This window comes from Petaurus breviceps, unplaced genomic scaffold, assembly GCF_028583685.1.
Source record: "Petaurus breviceps papuanus isolate PSGF00001 unplaced genomic scaffold, PetGlider_PUasm1.0 90504, whole genome shotgun sequence".
Taxonomy (NCBI): domain Eukaryota; kingdom Metazoa; phylum Chordata; class Mammalia; order Diprotodontia; family Petauridae; genus Petaurus; species Petaurus breviceps.
Window position 1 is genome coordinate 3825999 of NW_027187266.1, and position 22858 is coordinate 3848856.

At 36.3% G+C, this 22858-nt stretch overlaps 1 protein-coding gene across 1 annotated transcript in view; it reads right to left on the minus strand.

Annotated features, from left to right (window-relative positions):
- The window catches only part of TMX4 (thioredoxin related transmembrane protein 4), a 111130-nt gene that overhangs the window by 66787 nt on the left and 21485 nt on the right, over positions 1-22858 (minus strand). The window contains exon 2 of the mRNA XM_069062800.1: positions 5895-6010. Coding sequence (XP_068918901.1) covers positions 5895-6010 — 116 coding nt within the window. The remainder of the gene's footprint in view (positions 1-5894; positions 6011-22858) is intronic.

Below are 22858 nucleotides of genomic sequence, written 5' to 3' on the forward strand. Positions count from 1 at the left end.
AGCATCACTTTTGACTCCTCATTCTCACTTACTCGTCTATCCAAAGAGCTGCCAAGTAGTGCCACCTCTGAGACTATTAGTATCTTTCACATAGGAGCCCTTCAGCCTCTTCACATAACCAGCCCTTTTGGTCAGGTACTTTTCTCACTTCTTATACTGCAATGTGCTTCTGAGGAGCCTCTCCACCTCAAGTCTCTCCATACTCCAATATGAACTCCACAAATCTGCCTAAGTAATTTTCTTCAAGCACAGGTCTGACCATTTCTTTCCTATTCAAGAGCTCCAGTGGCTTCCTATGGCTTTTAGGATCCAATACAAACTACTCCTTCTCAAGCTGGTGTCCATCCTACTGTTCAAGTCAAACTGGCCTCCTCGGTTCCTCACACACAGCATAGTCTGTCACCTGAGTGCCTTTGCCCTGGCCCTCCTCTATACAGCAAAGCAAGGCCTTCTCACTTAGACCTGACAGAATCTTTCACATCCTTCAAGATGCAGCTCAAGCACAGCTTTGCATATGGAGCCTTTCCTGCTCCCCCAATTGCCCGTCCCCTCTCCCAAGCTACATTATATTATTCTGTATTTACTTATACACAGAAATTGAACCAGACCTATAATTTCATTTGTTTAGGGTACAACTTGGGAAGGAAACTCCTTCTACCAATGCAGATTAATACTTTCCCCAAATGTATAAACTTAAGAAAATTGCCTAGAGCATTGAGAAACTGAAAGACTTGCCTGGGGCAACCCAGATAGCATATGTCAGAGGTGAGAGAGGAACCCAGGAAGATAGCTCTCTAATCATTTTGTCATACTGATATATGTGTACATGTTCTTTCCACGCAAAATTCTTGAGAGACAGGATTATTTAATTTCTGGTATTTTGATCACCAATACATAACTCAGAATTTAGAGACAGCTAGATGGATCAGCAGATAAGAGTGCTGGGCCTAGAGTCAGGAAGACCTGAGTTCAAATATGGCGTCAGACACATAGACAAGCCGTGTGACACTGAGCAAGTCACTTAACTTCTGTTTGTCTTAATCCACATGAATGAATGACTGAACAACAAAGCTCGGTGCCTGGCAAGTAGCAGGTATTTAATATATACATACTGACTGAATATATTGAATATAACTTAAATGCATAGATGATAATATTATATAGAAATAAATATGCATTGATTCCTATAATATAGTTATATGTGATAACCCTATTATGCATTATAATGTATACATTTATTCCTTTATCACATATATTCACATAATATAGTATCTGTATTCATGATATAGAATTATCAGCTTTGCATTAACATGTATATTTAAATTTAAATATAAACACAGATGCTTATTCATTTACTAGAGTATATATCAGAGATGTCAACTATGTGGCCTGTAACACTACAAACTGCTGCCTGAACCGGAATAAAATATAACTAGGAAATATTTTAATAAAATACAAAAAAGAAATACAATATAACATAGATAATGTTAAGATACAGTTTTCCAAGTCAATATGAAGCCCATAAAGACCCTTATGTATGATTTAGTGGTCCCCATTTCTATTTTAGCTTCATATCACTGGTGTATATTTATTCTACATATTAAACTAGACACTATGTAAACTATAATATAGGATATACACATATATGCACACACATATATGAATATTATACTAAAATGGATAGTTAAATTCTATAAAAAATTCAGCAAGACTTCTTTTTCTCTTTTCAGTCGTGTTTGACTCTTTGTGACCCCATTTGGGGTTTTCTTCACAAAGATACTTGAATAGTTTGCTATTTCCTTCTCCAGCTCCTTTTACAGATGAGGAAATAGAGGCAAACAGGGTTAAGTGACTTAACGAGGGTCAGACAACTAGTAAGTGTCTGAGGCCAGATTTTATCCACTGTGTCGCCTAGCTGCCCCCAGCAAGACTATTCAAACTAAATCAATATGCATTTTAATAATCTAGGATTTAAATGAAAAGATGAGAATGGTAAGTGTAACAAAAATTATGCTGAAGAACGAGGTTAAAGAGAAATAAATGAGAGAGAACAGAGGCTGATAAACCTATAGAGAAACCTCATGTTTACTTTCTTCAAGTAGAGTTAGGAACATGGTGAACAATAAGTAAGTCCAAAATTTAAAACTGACCGCATCTTGGATTGAACATGATTGAAGGATGAGGAGTCATATCTGCACCAAGTGTCTGTGTATAATCAGACTTGTTAGAGCAAAGATTAAAATCAACGTCAAATTAAAGGATAAAATAAAAGAAAGATACAGCACGTAGTCAAAGTAACTCTAGTCTAACCTATATAAACCAGCTACTAATGTGGGAAAATGGGAAACATAAAAGATGGACATCAAGATAGAATGTCACCATTCTTAAGGAAGCTTAACCAAGGTAAATTAACCCCAATTACAATATAAAAATATTGTCTCAATCTGTAATCACTTGATCTCCTTGCCAAATAGCTGTTTCACCTCAAACTGAAGGGAAAAATAAATTTTCAGAAACTCAGAGCCCTAATTAAGCCAGAACATTTCCAAAAGTACTAAAGAGTGAAACTAGATGAATAATGTAAATGAAAAAGATCTGTCAACCTTCCTATAATGAACTAGTTTCTCCATTACTCAGTGTTCCATTCTCCTCCTTTTGACACCAAATAAAATACATCTGATTTTTCTTGCATGAAAGTCTTTCAAGTCCTTGAAGATGGCCATCATATCCTTCCTGACCTTTCTCTTCACTGGGCTAAAAGATCCCTACTTCCTTCAACTAATCTTCACACGGCATGAACTAGATGGCAATCATTTTGGTTGACCTTCTCTGCATGCTCTTCAGTTTATTAATGTCCTTCCTAAACTGTACAGTCCAGAATTAAACATTATATTCACCATATGTGTGACCAGAGCAGAGAATGCAATAGAACAATCACCTTCTGATGCCTAGAAGATAGTCCTTTCTTAAGGTAGACTAAAGTTGAATCAGTTCTTCAGGCTGCCATATCACACTGCTGCTTCATATTGATTTTTGTAGTACTAAAACCCCCAGATCTTTTTTCAGGCAAACTGCTGTCTAATTATGCTTCCAATCTCCCTGTACATAGGTAAGTTTCTTGCACTTACATGTAGGACTGAAAATGTATTCCTATTAAAGTCCATCTCATTAAGATTTAAACCAGTTTTCTGGCTTTTCAATATCTTGAACCCCAACACTATAATCCAGCATGCTAGCTATCTCCCCCAGCTTTATGTCATTCAAACATTTGATAAGAATGTAATTTATGCCTTTATCCAAGTCACTTATAAAATTCTAAACAGCATAGGCCAAACACAGGTTTGCAAAAGGTACCAATCACTACTTTCTTAACCCATGTAACTCTAGTGCAGCATATCCTGGAAATTCTCAAGAGATAAGTAAGTTCCCACTTTGCTAGAGGCCTTCCTCTAGATATTGTGTGCATACCAAAGGAACTGTGGAACATGAGGTTTATCCAAATGCCTTTGTACATGTACACTGTGCAATGTGCATATGTATACATTTATAATACATGGGCTGCTAGGTGGCCTAGAGAACCTGGGAGTTCCAGCTCCACTGGACCTGGAGTCAGGATGATTCATCTTCCTGAATTCAAATCCAGCCTCAGATATTTACTAGCTATGTGACCCTGGGCAAGTCACTTAACCCTGTCTGTCTTAGTTCACCATTCTGATATCTTTACCAATAAAACCCTAAACGACGTCACAGAGAGTTGGACATGACTGAAATACGTGAATAACAACAACAAAAATATATATAATATACACTTATGCTTATACAGTTAGATAGCTAACTAGCTAGACAGACAGACAGACAGACAGACAGACAGACAGACAGATAGATAGATAGATAGATAGATAGATAGATATTACATACAAGCAGAACAGAAGTAAAAACAGAGCAATGTATAGTATTAGAATTTTCCAGGCTGTCTTCTTAGGGGAATTGTATTGCCTTTCTGATGAATCAAATGTCTAAACAAGATAATAGATTTTCTCCTTCAGGCAAAACAGGGGTAAAGTTCAATAATTAATTAGGAATTACTAGGGCTAAAGCAATGAGCATAGTTCAATCACTAAGAAATCTCCAGGGGCTCTGGCAACTCAAGCATGCTCACAGTGAAGCCATTAGCTGCCTTCAAGGCCTGTTCAGATGGCTGTTTTAAATCCATAACTAAATATTAAAAATTGGAATAAAGATTTTAAAAGCTATTAAGATGATTATTAATATCTTAGTAAGTCAGCCTCTCAATGTGATTAATCTAAAACAAAGCAAAATAAACCAGGGAATAACTTAAGTGCTTAAAGAATCTTTCTGATCTATCCATGAGAAAGCAAACAAAATATTCTGTCTTATTATAAAAGCAATTTATTAATTCTAATCCCTAATTCAGAGATTTGTTAATAGCAATATATTTCTATTTAGAGGTAATATAAGAACCATTTTTTAAAAATAACATAATCATTAATTAGAAGCAGAAAATTCTAACAGTCCATCCAAACATTCTGACATTCTTGAAATGTTAATTTATTAATTCAAGTTTAAGTTTTAATCATTTCAAAACAATGAGGAATTTAATACTTCTTACTTTTAAAAACTGTCACTATCTGCAATCTGTTCTGAAGGGCAAACTCAATGTTTTCTTCTAAAGTATTGGCTTCTTTGGTATTTTTAGTCTGTTGTAATACACTATAAAAGTGAGCTTTTATCAATTTCTTCATTTAATTTTTTCAAATATTTGTCAATGATCAGCTTTTTCATTTAGCACCATTACATTAAGCTGGTAGTATTGAATAAAAAATACACATGCATTTGCTTGCATATTTAATGTTTTCAATGTTTCTTCAGTTAATTTACTTTATTAACAAAAGTCATCTTAGTGTGCATACTGAAAATTTTGGTTGTAATTCTAAATTGTGGATGGAAACAGTAGATTCAATTATATTTTAAAGTTAGGAAGGTTTCCATTATGAGTTCTTAAATTTATTTCTCCTATCATGAGGTGAACTCATGATAAGAGTATTTATTTGAATAACTAAAATTTAAAGAAACCAGCTAACTTTCTAAGTATTTTGTAGCATATAATATGGCTACCCATTAACTGATGACATTCATACCTAATTTCACTGGGCTGAAAATGAGAAACATGTTAGGGACAAGTTTCTCAGCAAAAGTCTAACTGTAAGAATACAACTTCCAAACTGAGATGCTCATCGCTACCTAATGCTACCATGGATCTCTATCTAGTACCCAAATCATGCATAATCAACCACCCCCATATACTAAAGCAACCACAATTTTTCCCTCCTTTTAAAAATCAGAGCAGCAGAAACAATTACTATTCAACGACCTCTATAAAAGGGACAAAGCAGCTTAGCCTACTGAGGATGGTTTTCAATGAAAATACCTTTCCTTAGTTCTATTACACATTTCAGACCTAACTTGCACTTTTTTTTATTGCCAACTGAATTAATTATTGAGGTTTTTAAATGAAGATCTTTCAAAATCTGATCCTTTAGCTTATTATAGTTTCAACAGTAAGTCCATACCTATTCTTCCTTTTCTCAAAAGGTCCCAACAGGTCAAAACAGAACTTAGAAATGAAATTAATAAGTAAAAAAATAATGCAAAGGTAAAAATAAAGTTCTTTCAGAGACTATGAAATTATCTAACCTTTAGAGTTAATATAAATTAAATAAAAATACAGCTTTACTTCTTCAATTACAGGATGTTATTCTTATTATACAATGAGTGAACAGTCAACTTTGGGTACTTTGCCAACATTTAAAAAATTGCTCATTTAGAGTTCTCTCTTTAAAAATATGCTATTCAAAGTTCATCATCCATAGTACCTGGTTCTTGAGTGACATCCACCTTTCCCACACGGACGTCAAGTATTTCACCATTTTTGGCAAAAGTCTCCCATTCTGATTCAGTCTGCAGGCAGGCTGGACACCATGGAGCATAACTACAGAGGGAAGAATTTTAGTAGAAATTAGTACATCAGTACACAATGAAAAGGCACCTGAGAGAAAAATACATGCAAGGCAAATTATATTTATTTTAAAAATGTATAAAAAAGGAAAACATAAAAACAAAACTTTCAAAAAAAGAAAAATAGGAACACAGATTTGTTGATTTTCCAGTATACTCACACAGAATATTTGCTCATGACAAGGATTTTGGTAAAAGAAGAACCTTACCATGTTTTCTTTGGTGAACCCAGACTTTGTCAAAGTGAAAACATGGTATATAAATAATCAAATTTATCTGATACGACTCCATGGTCAAAGGAATTGTGTTCAAATCCTAACTGATATATGCTACCTTTGTGATCTCTGGCATGCCCTTCCTCATCTTTAAAATGAAGCCCAGAAGTAAGAGACAAAAAGAGAAATTCTACTTAAAATAAGTGTAGACAATATAAAGTATCTGGGAGTCTACTTGCTATGACAAACCAAAGAACTATATGAACACAACTACAAAACACATTTCTAACAAATAAAGTCAGATTTAAACAACTGGAAAGCTAGCAACTGCTCATAGGTACCAGGCCTAGCTAATATAATAAAAATAACAGTTCTACCAAAATTAATTTACTTATTCAGTGCCATTACAATCAAACTACCAAAATATTATTTGTAGAGCTAGAAAAATAACAACAAAACTCAAATGAAAGAAAAAAAGGTCAAAAATATCAAGGACTGCAGTGGAGAACCTGCAGCCTTGAGAACATATGTGGCATTCTAGGTCCTTGGGTTCAGTCTTTTGACTGAGTCCAAGTTTTACAGAAAAAAAATCCTTTTATTTTTATTGCTTTTTTTTTTTTTTGGAGGGCAACTGGAGTTAAGCAACTTGCCCAAGGTCATACGGCTAGTAAGAGTTAAGTGTCTGAGGCTGGATTTGAACTCAGGTCCTCCTGACTCCAGGGCTGGTCCTCTATTCACTGAGCCACCTAGCCACCCCAACAAATCCTTTTATTAGGAGGATTTGTTCTGTGAAGTTTGGATTCAGCCAAAGGGTTGCACTTGAGGACCAAGAGGAAATTAATGAAAAAAAAAAAAGATAAAAAAGGTGGCCTAGCTCTACTAAATCTAAAACTATGTTATAAAGCAGCAATCATCAAAATTATTTGGTACTAAGACATAGAGTGGCAGATTGGTGGAATAGGTTAACTAAATAATATACAGTAGTAAATGACTATAAGCCCAAAGGTTCCCACTTCTGGGATAAGAATTCACTATCTGACAAAAGCTGTCTGTAAAAATGGAAAATAGTACAGCAGAAACTAGGCAGAGAACAATATCTCATACCATATACCAAGATAAGGTCAAAATGGGTACATGATTTAGACATAAAGGGTGATACCGTAAGCAAATTAGTAGAACAAGGAATAGTTTACTTGTCATATCTATGGAGAAGGGAAAAATGTATGACCAAACTAGAGGTAGAGAATGTTACGAAATGCAAAATGGATCATTTTAATTACATTAAATTAAAACCTTTCTGCACAAAACCAGTGTAAACAAGATTAGAAGAAAAGCAGAAGATGGGAAACAATTTTTACAGCAAGTGTTTCCGATAAAGGCTTCATTTCTCATATAGAGAACTGAGTCAAATTTATAAGAATATAAGTCATTCCTCAATTGATAAATGGTCAAAGGATATGTATAGGCAGTTTCCAGACAAAGAAACCAAATCTATAGTCATATGAATAACTAATATAAATCACTATTGATTAGAGAAATGCAAATGAAAACAATTCTGCGGTACAACTTCACACCCATCAGATTGACTAATATCACAGAAAAGGAAAATGATGTGGGAAAACTGGGGCACTAAATGAATTGTTGGTCAAGTTGTGAACTGATCCAACCATTCTAGAGAGTACTCTGTAACTATGCCTCAAGGGCAAACTGTGTATATCCTTTGATCCAGAAATACTACCACGTGGTCTTCATCCCAAAGAGATCATAAAAAAGGGAAAAGGACCTATATGTACAAAAATATTCACAACAGCTCTTTTTGTGGTTGCCAAGAACTGGGAATTGAGGGAATGCCCATCAACTGGGGAATGGCCGAAAAAGTTGTGGTATATGAATGTAATGGAATATTATTGTGCTATAAGAAATGATGAGGTGAATTTCAGAAAAACCTAGAAAGACTTAAAGGAACTGCTGCTGAATGAAGTGACCAGAACCAGGAAAACATTGTATAGAGTAATAGTGGCATTGTGACTTAGCTCTTCTCAGCAATTCAATAATCCAAGACAATTCCAATAGCCTCATGATAGAAAATGTTATATACATCCAGAGAAAGAACCACAGAGTCTGAATACTGATCAAAGCATAGCATTTTTACCTGTTTTTTTTTTTTTGTTATTTGTAGCTTTTCCCTTTTGTTGTTTTTTTCTTTTACAACATGACTAAGGTGAAAATATGTTTAACATAATTGCACATATATAAGCTATGTCAGACTGCTCGCCTTCTTGGGGGAGATGAGTGGGAGGGAGAAAAATTGGAACTCAAAATCTTATAAAAAATGAATGTTGAAAACTGTCTGTACATGTAAATGGAAAAAATAAATGCTCAGAAAGAAAAAAAGACTCTGACATCCCTCCTGGTTTTATGATCCTCTAAGAATCAAGTGGTATTATTTTAGTCACTTCACAGAAGATAAAAGAGCCTGGCAATTTTCAGGGTGGCATATATCCCTGACTCATTTAGACTGAACTAAGGGAGGTTAGTTCAGTTACAAAATTACTGTTCCTGCAAGTCTAGGCTTGGGTATATCAAAGAGATTACAACCTAGGTTTGCCTGCGAATAGGACTTGGATTTCTGCACCATGACAGGACTCCAGTCAAGGATGGTACCTACCTAACAAGAACTGGTTTTAAAAATGTACTTGCTTAGAATCTTGTAAATCCAATCAAAAAGTTTCAAACTAAACGGGGAGAAAACTGCCTACTGTATAACAATCAAGCTAGACACCATAGAGAGTAGCCACGAGGTATATAAGAATAGAAGCAGGGACTTTCAGAAATTCACATGAGACCAAGTCAAACTTAGTAGACAGCAATAAAATCCATGGCCTCAGATGCTGAGACATAAATGCACAAAGGGTGGATAATAAGCAGGAAGAGCTAGAGACTGTTACACAAGGAGGAAAGTTTGAACTCACTTAAGATTTTGTGGAATGGTCTGGAATATGGCATGGAAGGCTATGCGTTATTCCAAAGAAATGGAATATTCCAAAGGATGGGAAGGGGAGGGGAGCAGGGTTGATTAAGCACTGTATTTTCAACAGATATATATATGAGGAAATAAAGGAACCAGAGAAGATAAGCACAGAGAAGAACATTTGAGTGAAGAAAGAGAAGCATTATATATATTATATATAGACAACCCCTAGACAGATCATAAGAGGAAAATAGATGAGTAGTTGAGGGAACATCAAAGTATGGAACTGAAGTGATAGGGAACTTCACCTAAACAGTTATCTGCTGGAGTAGTTTCTATGCCCAAAACAGAATAGCTAATAATTTCCTAAGTTGATTTAATGATAATTTTATTTTTTAGAAGATGGACAATTTGAACCTCACCAGTGAGGAAGAGAGAGGCACCACTGTGTAGTGGACAGAGGGGTAGCCTTAACTTTCAGTGCCCCCAAACAATTCTCTAAAACTCTAAGTTATACAGTTGCCCATCCACATAAGTGAAAGGAGTGTGCAAGCCAGGAGTTATCTTTACTAATGAAATCACAGGTCCAGACTAGATCAAACAAGGAGAAACCGATGGCTGGGGGGCAGTGTCCATCTTAGAACAAAGAAAGTCATATCAAATCTGATACAAAGAGGAGGCTAGTTGGCACAGTGAGTAGAACACCAGCCCTGGAGTCAGAAGGAGTTCAAATGCAGTCTCAGATACTTAACACTTACTAGCTGTGTGACCTCGGGCAAGTCACTTAACCCCAATTACCCTTCACAAAGAAAAAAAAAATCTAATACAAACCATGGATTTTTCCCCCCTTAGTTTCAAAGATTTTCTAAAAGGATCCAATTCTAAAGAGGAAGTCAGTCCAAAAGAACTCCAAGAAGTCCAAAATGAAAATCTGAAGATACAGAAGAGAAAAATTATGAGGAAGAACAAAGAGGAGGGGGACTATTTAAAGAGATGAATATGAATACACGGGGGAACTCATAAATCAATTTAGATTTTTAAAGACATGCAGAAGACAGAAGGACAAGGAACTGGATTAATACAAATAAGTTCTTACAGTCATGGTCACATAAGAATATTATCTGGAGTACAAAAACACGTAATGAATTAAAGTTGGTAAGGAAAGCTAGGGATTTTTATTGTCACTTCTTTTTAGTTACATTGGGGAAAAGATAAAAGTAAGGATAGGATGGCATCTAGGGATGAATGGCATCATGAAAATGGGTGAAGAGAAGGAAGAGCTATTCAACCTTTATTTTTCTTCTGGTTCCCCCCCCCCAAAGAGCATGATATTTAGGATGGAAAGGACAGGGGGGAAAAAGAATTGAAATTCGGGATTTGAAACTCAAAATAATTAGGAATATACTAACAGAGCAGCGTGCTGCTTTTGATGAATTCAAGTACCTAGCCCTGATGGAATATATCCTTGAGTTTTGAAAAAACCAAAAGGGATGATGGCTGAACTATTAACAATCATCTTTGAAGGAGCATGGAGAACTTCAGCATTACAGGACAAATATCTTGCTTTTCAAAAGGCTAAGTAAACAAGCATTTATTAAACAATGTCTCATTCTTCTCTAGGCCACATACTAGAACTTCCTCTACCACTACCCAAAGACACTTTGGTTGCCCACCCCACCCCTTCTCTTCTTTCAGCTTCCTTTTGTGTGGTCTTCCCCTATAAGAATGTCAAGGGCTATCTTTCTTTCTTTCTATTTGAATTTGTATTTCCAGTACTTAGCACAGTGTCTGACATATAGTAAGATCTTACTAAATGTTTTTTGACTGACTATCTGTCTACTGTGTGTCAGGCTCTCTGAAAAATGTCGAAGATTCAAAGAAAGGCAAAAATGGTCCTTAACCTCAAAGGAGTTTACAACCTATTCCAGGAGGCAACATGCAAACAACTATGTACAAATAGGATAGATACAGTACGAATGCGAAATACTGTAAGAGGGAAGGAACATTAAGAAGAAAGGAGAGGGGTAGCTAGGTGGCACAGTGAATACAGCATGGGCCCTAGAGTCAGGAGGACCTGAGTTCAAATCTGGTATCAGACACTTAACACTTACTAATTGTGTGACCTTGGGCAAGTCATTTAACCCCAACTGCCCTGCCTTCCCCCCTACCAAAAAAAAAGGAGAATGGAATCTTCAAAAAATAGGCTGAAAACCTTGACTCATTTCAGATGACATTCTAGAATATATTACTCAGGAGATGGTATGTGAACATCCAGAAAAAGTTGTGACTACAAAGAGCTTGGCTCTTTCATGGCTTCATAAAATACAGATCATGACAGACTAGCTTTATTTCTATTTTTGACAGAGTTGTCAGTCTGGTAGATAAGAGATAAGTTGTAGATATAATTTATGTAGATTTTAGCGAAGCCTTTCAAAGTCTCTCTTACTATTCTTAAGGGGAAAAAAATAGGGGAAAATGGCTCACTGTCAACTTAGGAGGAAGCCTTTAGTGGAGAATTGTAGGGATCTGTGCTTGGCCCTATGTTGTCTAACATTTTTATCAGTGACCTGGAAAAGGCATAGGTGGCATATATGTACCATATTTAAGAGAAGAAAGAGTTGGAGAGGATAGCTAATATGTTACAGGAGGGAGACTGGGTCACAAAAGATCTGGACCATATGAAACTTGACTTAACTGTGCTAATGAAAAACATGGCCATCCAAAAAACATTTTAAAAGTACGTTAAGAGACAAAAACTACTCCTTTACAGTGTGCTATAAGAAAATACAATAAAAAAGAAGCAAATATCTCAGAAAAAAAAAACCTGAGAGCCTTTCAGGATAGGTTGGATAGGGAAAACTTTAAAAACTGAGAAGTATCAAATTCTTCAGTGTTTTGTAATAATTAAAATTGAATCTTCAAATAATAATTGAATATTTCAGGAATGTCTAGATGACATGAGAATTTTATACTTCTAATTAATGATTATGTTGTCTTTTTTTAATGGTTCATGCATTAATTTTGAATAACAAATATAAAGTAACAGAAATAAGTGTAAATTTTTATGCTTGTGATTAAAAAAATCAACTTCACATACATCTTATGATTTCAAATCTGGTCTTAGACCCTTCACACTCAGTAGCTGAGTGATTTTGGGAAAGTCACTGAATCCTGATTACCTCACAAAGGAAAAACAAAGTCTTTCTTGAAATGGAAGTTTATTATTATATACTTTGAATCCTCTCTCACATTCAGCTGTGCACATGGCAATGATTTTTTCTTATTTTGTATATTTTAGTTTTGTTATTTAAGTTTGTTTTTCTTTTCTTATTTTGTATTTGTTTAAAATTTTTTAAAATTACCAAAAAAAAAAAAGAACCTCAAAGAATTGGACATGAATATGAGAATCTGCTTCCTGGCCTTTTGTCAAAGCTCCCATCCCAAAGTTGTAAAGAAAGTTGAGGCAAAGAGTGGTCTCCAATTCTGTTTATGACAAGAAATCAAACATATCAAAGCTGAGATTCTGCCAAATCAGCAAAGAGAGTGGCCCATTCATAGGACAAGAGGAGCTATATCTGTTGTATGACAAGGTACACAAAGAGTGTACACAAAGTACACAAGTCAGCCTAAAAGGAAGATCAGGGGAATTTTTTTTCTAGGTGGACTTTCATAAGCAGATTGCCATTGCCCATGAAGACTTACCAAACTCAATAAATTCAAACTGAACTAATTATCTCTCCCAGGAAACATAACCCTATTCCTTAATTCTGTTGAGGTAACTAGAGTCCTTCCAATTAGCCAGAATCATAACCTCTCATCATTCTCCTTCTCCCTCACTCTCCCTATATCCAGTCAGTTGATATGTCCTCTCAATTTGACCTCCACAACATCTCTCAAAGGTGACTCCTGCTCGTATAACGATGAAAGTTCAGGTCTTTATTACCTCTCCCCTATGCTCTTTCAATATTCTCTTTATTTCAAACCCTACATCTACTATCTTCTCCAATCTGTCCTTATGTAGCTGATAAGGTGATATACCAAAAAGCACAGGTTTGATTATGTGACTTCTCTAATCAAGAAGCTTGGATGGCTTTCTGCACCCTCTATAATAGAAACACCTCTACTTGGCATTTAAAGCTGTACACTATGCGGCTCCAACCCTTCTTTTCAGACTGATTCCACGTTACTTCTCTTATACACTCCTTTTCATCCAAGTTAACCTACCTGATGCTCCCTGCATACAACATTCCATCTCTAGCCTCTGAGTCTTTGCCTAGGCTTTCTCCATACTTGCAATGCTCTTCGTTTCGCCTCTCTTTCTTGGAACCTGTACTTCCTTTCACTACTCAGTAGAAATGTCACCTTTTTCAAGGAATTTTTCCTCATACCCTTAGTTGTTAGTACTTGCCACTACTCAAAATGTATTTATATTTGTTTTGTATATATTTCATACTGGCACATCTGAAGATGCAGTTTCCCTCTAGCTTTTTCCTATAAAATAAGCTCCTTGAGAGCAAAGAATCTTTCATTCTTGTCATGGTATTCATAGTTCCTATTTCTGTTCCAGGAACATAGTAGGAGCTTAACAAATACTTGATGAAACAAATATGTTGAAGGCAATGTCACATTCTGGGGGTGCAAAGTCAAAAGGAAAAATGACCCCTCCCTTTAAGAAGTTTACTTGCTACCATGTACTACAGTTTACTTGCTATTGTGTACTACAGGAGTACACAATACATAAACAGATAAGGATATATATCATTATTTAAGGTTGTTGCACTAATAACTAGGGAAACTGGGTGGCTTCCCACAGGTTACATGTAAGCAAAACCATGAAAAGAAGCTAAAGATTTCCTCAAAGACCCTCTATAAACAATATTTTCTTATTCATTACAAGTGATAAACACTAAAGTGTCACAAATAATTCCAAAGAAGTTAAATGTGACAACCCCTGGCATATGGTAAGAAGTTTAACTTGATGGCTATCTTCTTGTCTTCCTCCTAAAAAATCTATTTCTGAACATAATGTTATCATCCAGGTGGCAACATCAGAGAAGGATATATTGTGCTTAAGTGAACTTTCCAGAGAGCAAAACCTTAGCCTTTTACTACATCAACTTAAATTTTTAAAAATCATTCCCTTAAACTGTTGCTCTGTAAAATATCCATTAATTTCTCCTGAGCTATGATATTAATTTATAATGTCTAGGCCAATGTCATTAACTAGTTAAACACTACAAAAAAATTGGTTAAAATAATGGCATTTCTGCTTCTCTCTAGCATCTGGAAATTCATTTCCTTTTATGACTGTTTCAGCAAACTTACTATGCCAAATGGGGAAAGATCTGATGCTATTTATTGAAACCAGAAGGAAATGTGCCTAGAAATGTTTCTCTTTGTATCTTAGATAAGTGGAAAAGAAAAGCCTCAATTAAAAAAAAATTGTGAATTTATTAAGTACTACCACAGGTATGGACCTGATTAATTGTTGATATTCAACATATATGTTAATCATTTTGCCATGTTTAAAAGAATTAACACTCAAAGGATAATTATGTTAGAAAAATATTTCCTCAAAGAGAAAAGTAAAAATTTTGCCATAATAATCCCAATAACAAAAACCCCCAGCAAATTAGTTGAACAATATAAACAGTAAGATTCCCAAAGCATTAAAGAGTGTAGCTCCTTAAAGAAAAAAACAAAACAAAACAACCAGAAGCACTTGCAAAATGCTAAGAGTTGTGAAGAAATATGAGGAAAAAAACACAATGGGTTAAAATAAAAGAAGAAAAAAGGGATTAAAAGGAAAGTCAAGGCAAAGAGCAGAGAGCAGAACTGAGGGAGAAAATGTATTATGACTGATGACAAGAAATGAAAGACAAAAAGACAGCTGATCAAAATCTGTTACAGTATCGATAGCCAAAGACTGCTGTCGGGTCATTATCTACAAATACTATTAAAATCTGTGGTCTGTGCAAAGTCAAGTACATATAAGTGCCATTCAGATGTCAAAGTAAAATACTTTGTATTATTTGACCATATAAACTATCTCTCTGCAGGCTAACTCAGAAGTATTTTAATTTGGTATGTTCTTCATTCTCCCTATGTCAAGGGAAAGAAAAAAATGAAAGATAAAGTTAAGAATTTTTAAAAATTAATTTATTACTAATTATTTTAAGAAATAACAACTGCTTAGGAATAGAAGGAAAAAAAAGATCTGGATTCAAGTCCCACCTCTGACATAAATTTATTATTTCCTTGAACAAATCAGTCAAGAATTTATTAAGTTCTTACTCTGGTCAAGCTGTGGCACTGTATATACAAAGAAAGGCAAACACACCCACCCACACATCCAGAGACTATCAAGGACCATACATTCTAATAAAGAAGATAGCATGTAAATATCTAGGTAGATACGAGATGAATAAACAAGGTAATTTGGTAGGTGGGAAAGACCAGAAAAAGCCTCGGGCAGAATGCAAGATTTTAGTGGGGTCTGGAAGGAAGCCAGGGCAATTGACTCAAGGTTATAGGGCCACAACAGTCTCGACATGAAGGAAAGACAATGCACAGGCATGTAGACTAGATGGAGTGAAGTACTTGAGGACCAATTTTGTCACTGCATTAGAGGTAAGTGTAAGAAAACTGCAAAGTTAGGAAGGGACCAGTTTATGAAGAGGTGAAGCTGAACAAAGGAGTTTGCATTTGGTTCAAGAGGTGAAAAGGAGACACTAAAGCTTTTTGGAAAGGGAAAGTGACATTGTCAAACCTGTGCTTTAGAAAATTCACCTTGGCCATCAAGAGGAGGATGTATTAGATTAGGGAATACTTCAGGTACTTTCTCTTGAGGAAGAACAATTGATTTGAAGGCTATTTCAATAGTTCAGGCAAAATATGAAGAGACCTTAAATACAGTTGTGGATGTATGTATAAGTGAAGAAGGGATAGATGTATCAGAGATGCTATGAAAGTGAGGAATTATAAGATATGCAAATAATTCGTATATGGTATCAAGAATGACTCCAAGGTTGTGGATCTGGGTGACCTGGAGTATAGGCAGTGACAGGGAAATATGGAAGGGGGTAGAGTTTGTGGGGGGAAATATTGAGCTCTGTCTTTCACATACTGCATTTTGAGATACACAAGAGGTAATTGGAGATATGTAACCATAGCTTAGCAGAGAGATTAGGGCTGGTAATGCATATTTTGGGGATAACTAAATACATGTGAGCTGAAGAAATTAGCAAGTGAAACAGAAAAGAAAGGAGGGTCCAGGACAGAGCTTTGGCAAACCCTGTGGTTAGAAGGTATGACATAGATGAGGAACCAACAAAGCAGACTGAAAAGGAAGAGTTTGACATATAGAAGCAGAAGAGAGCAGTGTCACATAACCTAGAGAGGACAGCTTATCTACAAGGTATTACATGCTGCAGAAAAGTCAAGCAGGATCAGATGTGAGAAAAGGACATTTGATCTGGCAATTAAGAAAGTATTGCTAACTTTGGATAGAGTAGTGAAATTTCAGTTAAATGAAGTCAGACTGAAAAAGATTTAGAAGAGAATGAAAGGAAGTAGAGGCACTAATGTTGATGGCTTTTAAAAAAAAGTTTAGTCATTAAGGGGAGGAGACCTATAGTACAAGTGCTAGCAAGACAATAGGATCACGGAAAGGTTATTTTAAAGATAGGGGAGACGTGAACCTGTTCTTAAGAAGCCGAGATAGAGTCAGTGGATAGGGAGACATGAAGATAAGAAAAAGAGTGGGAAAGATAGTGGTGGCAATTTGCTGAAGAGCATAGGAAGGAGAGGAATCAAAAAGGAATTAAAAAATAGAAGGGCCTCCTCTTCATCTAAGAGTGGAGGAAAATAAAAGAATAACATGAGATAAGGAATGGAGATGAAGGAAAAAAGGTCTCTTTTTTTCCTGTTTAATATGAGGGGGTGAGAGGAGGGAGTGGTGTGGGAGGGTTGAGAAAAGAAAATTTTGGGAAAAACTGATGTGGAAAGTGGGACAGGTTATGGGGAATTTTAAATTATGGGGAAATGATCAGATCACACTCCTACAGTGGGAGTCTAGTTGATATTATTACATGATCTGAATTTGTAGCAGAAGCATTTAGCAAAGTTTTGTTATTTTCTCTAGCACTGTTCCATAACACATCAGCAGGAGCAAAAGAGACAGATGATGGAAATAATCCACCATGAAAGAATAAGGGAACAAGTGATTCAACATTCCTCTCCAACTACTGGCAAAACAGACAAATTACAGTTATGAAATTCTCTGCTTTGGCTTTTGAGACAATCGAGGGTGGAAGATAGTGCAGACCTGAGTTGGTTTATCGAGGAATCAAAATAGAAAAGGGAGAAAAATGAAGTCAGCGAATGGAGTGATGGCTTGGGAAAGCACTGAAGGATCAAGGGAATGGAGGCCAAGACAAGGAGGAAGAAAAGGGTTACGGTTCATAAGGTACAGTCAGAGATGGAATGATACAAGAGTATGATTAAATAAAGGAATTTAAGAGTTCATGAATGTGTAAATACACCATTCTGCGTGGTGGCAAAGTCAAAAGTGTAATCTGTGTGTAGCAGAGGTGATGTGGAAGAATAGGTCATGAAACTGAGGAGATTTAAGGAAATGTTATTGTAACACCAAGCACAAGCAACTTCCAGGTTTGGATTATGAGCATAGCAAACTCCATTTATTCAGTGACAGATTAAGGCAAGACATTCACAGAAAATCAAAATACAGCATCCACCACGTGTGACTCAATAATTTGGTAAGTCCTCAATTCAACCACAAAGTAGTAAGGTCCAAGTACTCCACCCCTGGAAAGTACATTCATTTAGTCAAAGTGTTCTCTCTACACAACTGGAGATTAGTTTCCTATCATAAACAAAGTACATTCATTTAGTCAGTCACAAAGCACAAAAATCAAAGTACTCTACCCCTAGATCACAACTGAATTACAATTATCATCAGATACCACCAAGTACCTTCTCAAAGGGGCTGTGGAGAGCACAAAAGGGCATCTACCCCTAAGCTACAACAAGGTTACATTATCACAGCATTCGATACAGAAGGAGTGGTCTTTTCTTCATCTTGACAAGAGGCAAGTTCTCAGCAATCCCTGTTCCTGGGAAGACAAAGCTTAACAAAGCCACAATATACATTGCCAGTGTCCTCATCAATTCACTCTCTGTCTTCAGAACAGTCTCAGGACGCCTGAAAACATCAGCAATACCCTCCTCCAGGATTTCTGTAAACATACAACAAGAAAATCCTCCTTCAGGGCTTCTGAACCAAAGCAAGGTTCCAGGACCTCTGCAACAACAGCAATGTCCTTTACCAGCGGACAAATCTGGCAAAACAATATCAAAGCAGACAGACAAAATACTGGCATCACAATCATGCCTCCTCAGTTCTCGGCAGCTCCAGGTGGCAGTTCTCAAAAGTTCTGGGCAGCTCCTACTGGCCCTCAGCAATGCGGGTGGCTTCGGCCGGCAGTTCTCTCTCTCTCTGCCTCCATGATGCTGCTCCCAAAAATTCTTCTGGCCTCTCTCTGCTTGGGTTTCTCTATCCATGGCACCAGCTCCTCCCAGTTCACCCCCCACTCTTCAATCAACAAGTCCATCCTATAAGTGGAATTCACAAGCTCTAGGATTTAACACAACCCAAAAACCAAGCCAATACAAGCGGATCTTTAAATTCCAGGCAGTTATGTAATGGCATCTGAAGGGATATCAACGTGTATGTTAGAAAGTCTTAATATGAGGGCAAGAAATGGAAAAGAGACAAAAATTATGAGCCAGACCATGAATTCACTGAGAAAGGAAGGAGAATGACCTTGGTGATCTACCCTTGTTAGTCTACAGATAACAGGAGCTTTGAATTCAGTCATAAATTTGGATAGCTTGAACCTCATAAGGAGGTTGTTTAAATGAAGAGTTGAGAGAGGATCTACAAGGAGCAATGGGGAGAAGTCATCCTTTCAGAGTCCCAAGGCAACCCACAAGACTAAAAATTGCAGAGGGGCTACCAATTTTAACAGTACAGTAAGTTTTCTCACCAATGAAATCACTATGAAATATTGTTTAAATATACAGGGGGGATATACATAACAGATTAGCAATCTCATGTGATGCAAAGATATGTGCAGATGCAAACACCTACTTTGAAATGTCTAATAGCCAGTGATGTGGGAGAGTTTTGGAGAAAGAAGAATGGATTTACATATTTTGTCATCATCTGCATAAAGATGATAATTGAACCCATTGGAACTGAAGAGGTCAAAGAAAAAGCACAGGAAAAAAAGAGAAGGCCTAACTCTGGAGTATATCTACAGTTATGAAGTGAAATATGGCAGATAATCTAACAAAACAGACTTGAGAAGGAGGATTAGGACAGGAAAGAGAACAAAAAAAGAGCAGTATCATGAAAACACAGAGATGAAAGTATTAAGAAATAAACTGGTAGTCAGTAGTGTCAGATGCTGTAGGGAAGTTAAACAAATAAATAATAAATGAAAATTATTAAACATGTTTATTAATAATATAAATATCAGTCTATTATATATTTGTGTGATGTGTTTTATACTTGTCGATAATTTAATATTAATAATATAATATAAATGGTATGTTTCTATATGTTATATTTAAATATTAAATATATTAGAGAGAAAATGTAATCAAAGTTGGCAAATAAAAGATTGCTAGTAACTTTGGAGAGAGTAGTTTCAAGCAGAAAGGGGATAAGCATTTATATAGTGTCTACTACATGCCAGGAACTGTGCTAAACACTTTACAAATATCTCATCTAATTCTCACAATAACCTTGTGAGAATATTAAATTGAGGGGCGGAATACTTGAGCCCGTGCCCCAATTGCCTCCAATACCTGTAAAAAATGACTCTAAACAAATTTTAGAACTACAAAACCCACAAAATGACAGAGTGAAAAAAATCTCCCTACTAAAGGCAGCTTGGAAGGCCAACAGAAAGGGTCTATCTCAATGGACAGAGCAGAGCACAGTCCCACGTGGGCCACACTGGCACAGACCAGCAGCACAGATCACCCAGAGCACATCTTAGGGGACTGAATCACTGGCAGGTGTGGCCGTTTCCAGACTTAACCCATAAATGCCAAAGAGAAAGTAATATGTCAGTGGGGAAACTCTGTTAGACCTGAGTAAGAGAAAAGCACAATCTGGTCTCTGCCCCCAGGGTGGTAGAGGTGGAGGCTGCTTCCGGAGCTTCAGGTCCACAGATGGTGGGGGGACCAAGCAGCTGATCAGAGGGCAATTGCAGGAATCTTTTTGCTGGCACTGAGGCAGGATTCTCTTGCTTTACCCTGCTTGGATCTGGGCTGTAGTCTTGGGTAGCAGTCCTGGGATGAGGAGCTCTGGTGTGGTGGAGCTTGTTGAGACTGTGGAGGGACAGTCCTCCTCAAAGTTCTGAGGCAGGTAACTAAAAGTTCTGACAACAGCATTGCAAAACCCCAGAAACTTGAGACACAGCACTCTCCACTCTGGAAGCAGAATTCTACTGTGGCAAAAAGTTTAAAAGTCAAGAAAACTGGCTGGCAAGATAAGCAAATAGAGGAAGAGAAATCAGACTATAGAACTGTTCTTTGATGACAAAGAAGATTAAAACATAGAACCAGAAGAAGACAACAAAGACAAAACTCCTGGATCAAAGGCCTCTAAGAAAAATATGAATCGATCACAGGCCATGGAGGAGCTCAAGAAGGATTTTTAAAATCAAGTAAAAGAAGTAGAGGAAAAATTGGAAAAAGAAATGAGTGATGGAAGGAAATCATGAAAAATGAGTCAACAGCTTGCTAAAGCAGACCCCCCCCAAAAAAAATACTGAAGAAAATAACACCTTAAAAAATAGAGTAACTCAAATGACAAAAGAGGTCCAAAAAGCTAATGAGGAGAAGAATGCCTCAAAAATCAAATTGGCCAGATGTTAAAGTAAGTTCAAAAGCTCATTGAAGAAAATAATTTCTTCAAAATTAGATGGAACCATATGGAAACTAATGACTTTATGAGAAATCAAGACATTATAAAACAGATCCAAAAGAAAGAAAAAATAGAAGGCAATATGAAATATCTCACTGGAAAAATCAATGACCTGGAAAATAGAGTCAGGAGAAACAATTTAAAAATTATTGGACTACCTGAAAGCCATGATCAAAAAAAAAAGCCTACACATCATCTTTCAAGAAATTATCGGGGCGGCTAGGTGGCACAGTGAGTAAGAGCATCGGCCCCAGAGTCGGGAGGACCCGGGATCGGTTCCAGCCTCAGATATTTAACACCCACACAAAATAACTGGCCGTGTAACCTTGGGCAAATTACTTAACCCCAACTTCTTTAAAAAAAAAAAAAGAAAGAAATTATCAAGGAAAACTGCCCTGATATTCTATAACCAGAGGGTAAAAAAGAAATTGAAAGAATTCACCAATTACCTCTTGAAAGAGATGCCAAAAGTAAAAGTCCTATTATAACCAAATTCTTTAGTTCCCAGGTCAAGGAGAAAATATTACAAGCAGTCAGAAAGAAACAATTTGAGTATTGTGGAAACACAACCAGGATAACACAAGATCTAACCTTCTACATTAAGTGATCAAAGGTCTTGGAATATGATATTCTGGAGGTGAAAGGAGCTAGGATTAAAACTAAGAATCACCTACCCAGAAAAACTGAGTATAATACTTCAGGGGAACTAAAGGACTTTCAAACATTCTTGATGAAAAGACCAGAGCTGAACAGAAAATCTGACTTTCAAATACAAGATGCAAGAGAAGCATGAAAAGATAAACAGGAAAGAGAAATCATAAGTAACTTATTAAAGTTGAACTGTTTATATTTCTATGATGACAGAAAGATGATATCTGTAACTCATGATATCTAACTTTTCTCAGTATTTGGATAGTTGGAAGGAATATATATATATATATATGTTTACAAACACACAAATATATATATACATATATATGTTTACACACACAAATATATATGTATGTATAGGTGGGTATATGAGTGTGTGTGTATATATATATGTATATGGATGTATGTGTGCACATGTATACATAGACAGAGGACACAGGGTGAGTTAAATATGAAGAGATGATATCTAAAAAATAAAATTAAGAGGTGAGAGAAATATATTGGGAGGAGAAAGGGAAAGAAAGAATAGGGTAAATTATCTCACATAAAAGATGCAAGAGAAAGCTGTTACAATGGAGGGAAGGAGCAGGGAGGAGAAAAGGAATGAGTCAACCTTATTTCTCACTGGATTTGGCTTAAGGAGGGAATAACAGACACTCAATTGAATATCTTACCCCACAAAAAAGTAGGGGGGGAATTGGATAAGAGAGGGGGATGATAGAAGGGAGGGCAGAATGGGGGAGAGGGTAGTCAGAAGCAAACACTTTTAAAAGGAACAAGGTCAAAGGAGAAAATAGAATAAATGGGGGGGGAGGGCAGGATAGGATGGAGGGAAATATAGTTAATCTTTCATAATATGACTATTATGGAAATGTTTTACATAACTACACATGTATAAGCTATGTTGAATGGCTTATCTTCTCAGTGGGGGTGGATGAGGAGGGAAGAAGGGAGAGAATTTGGAAC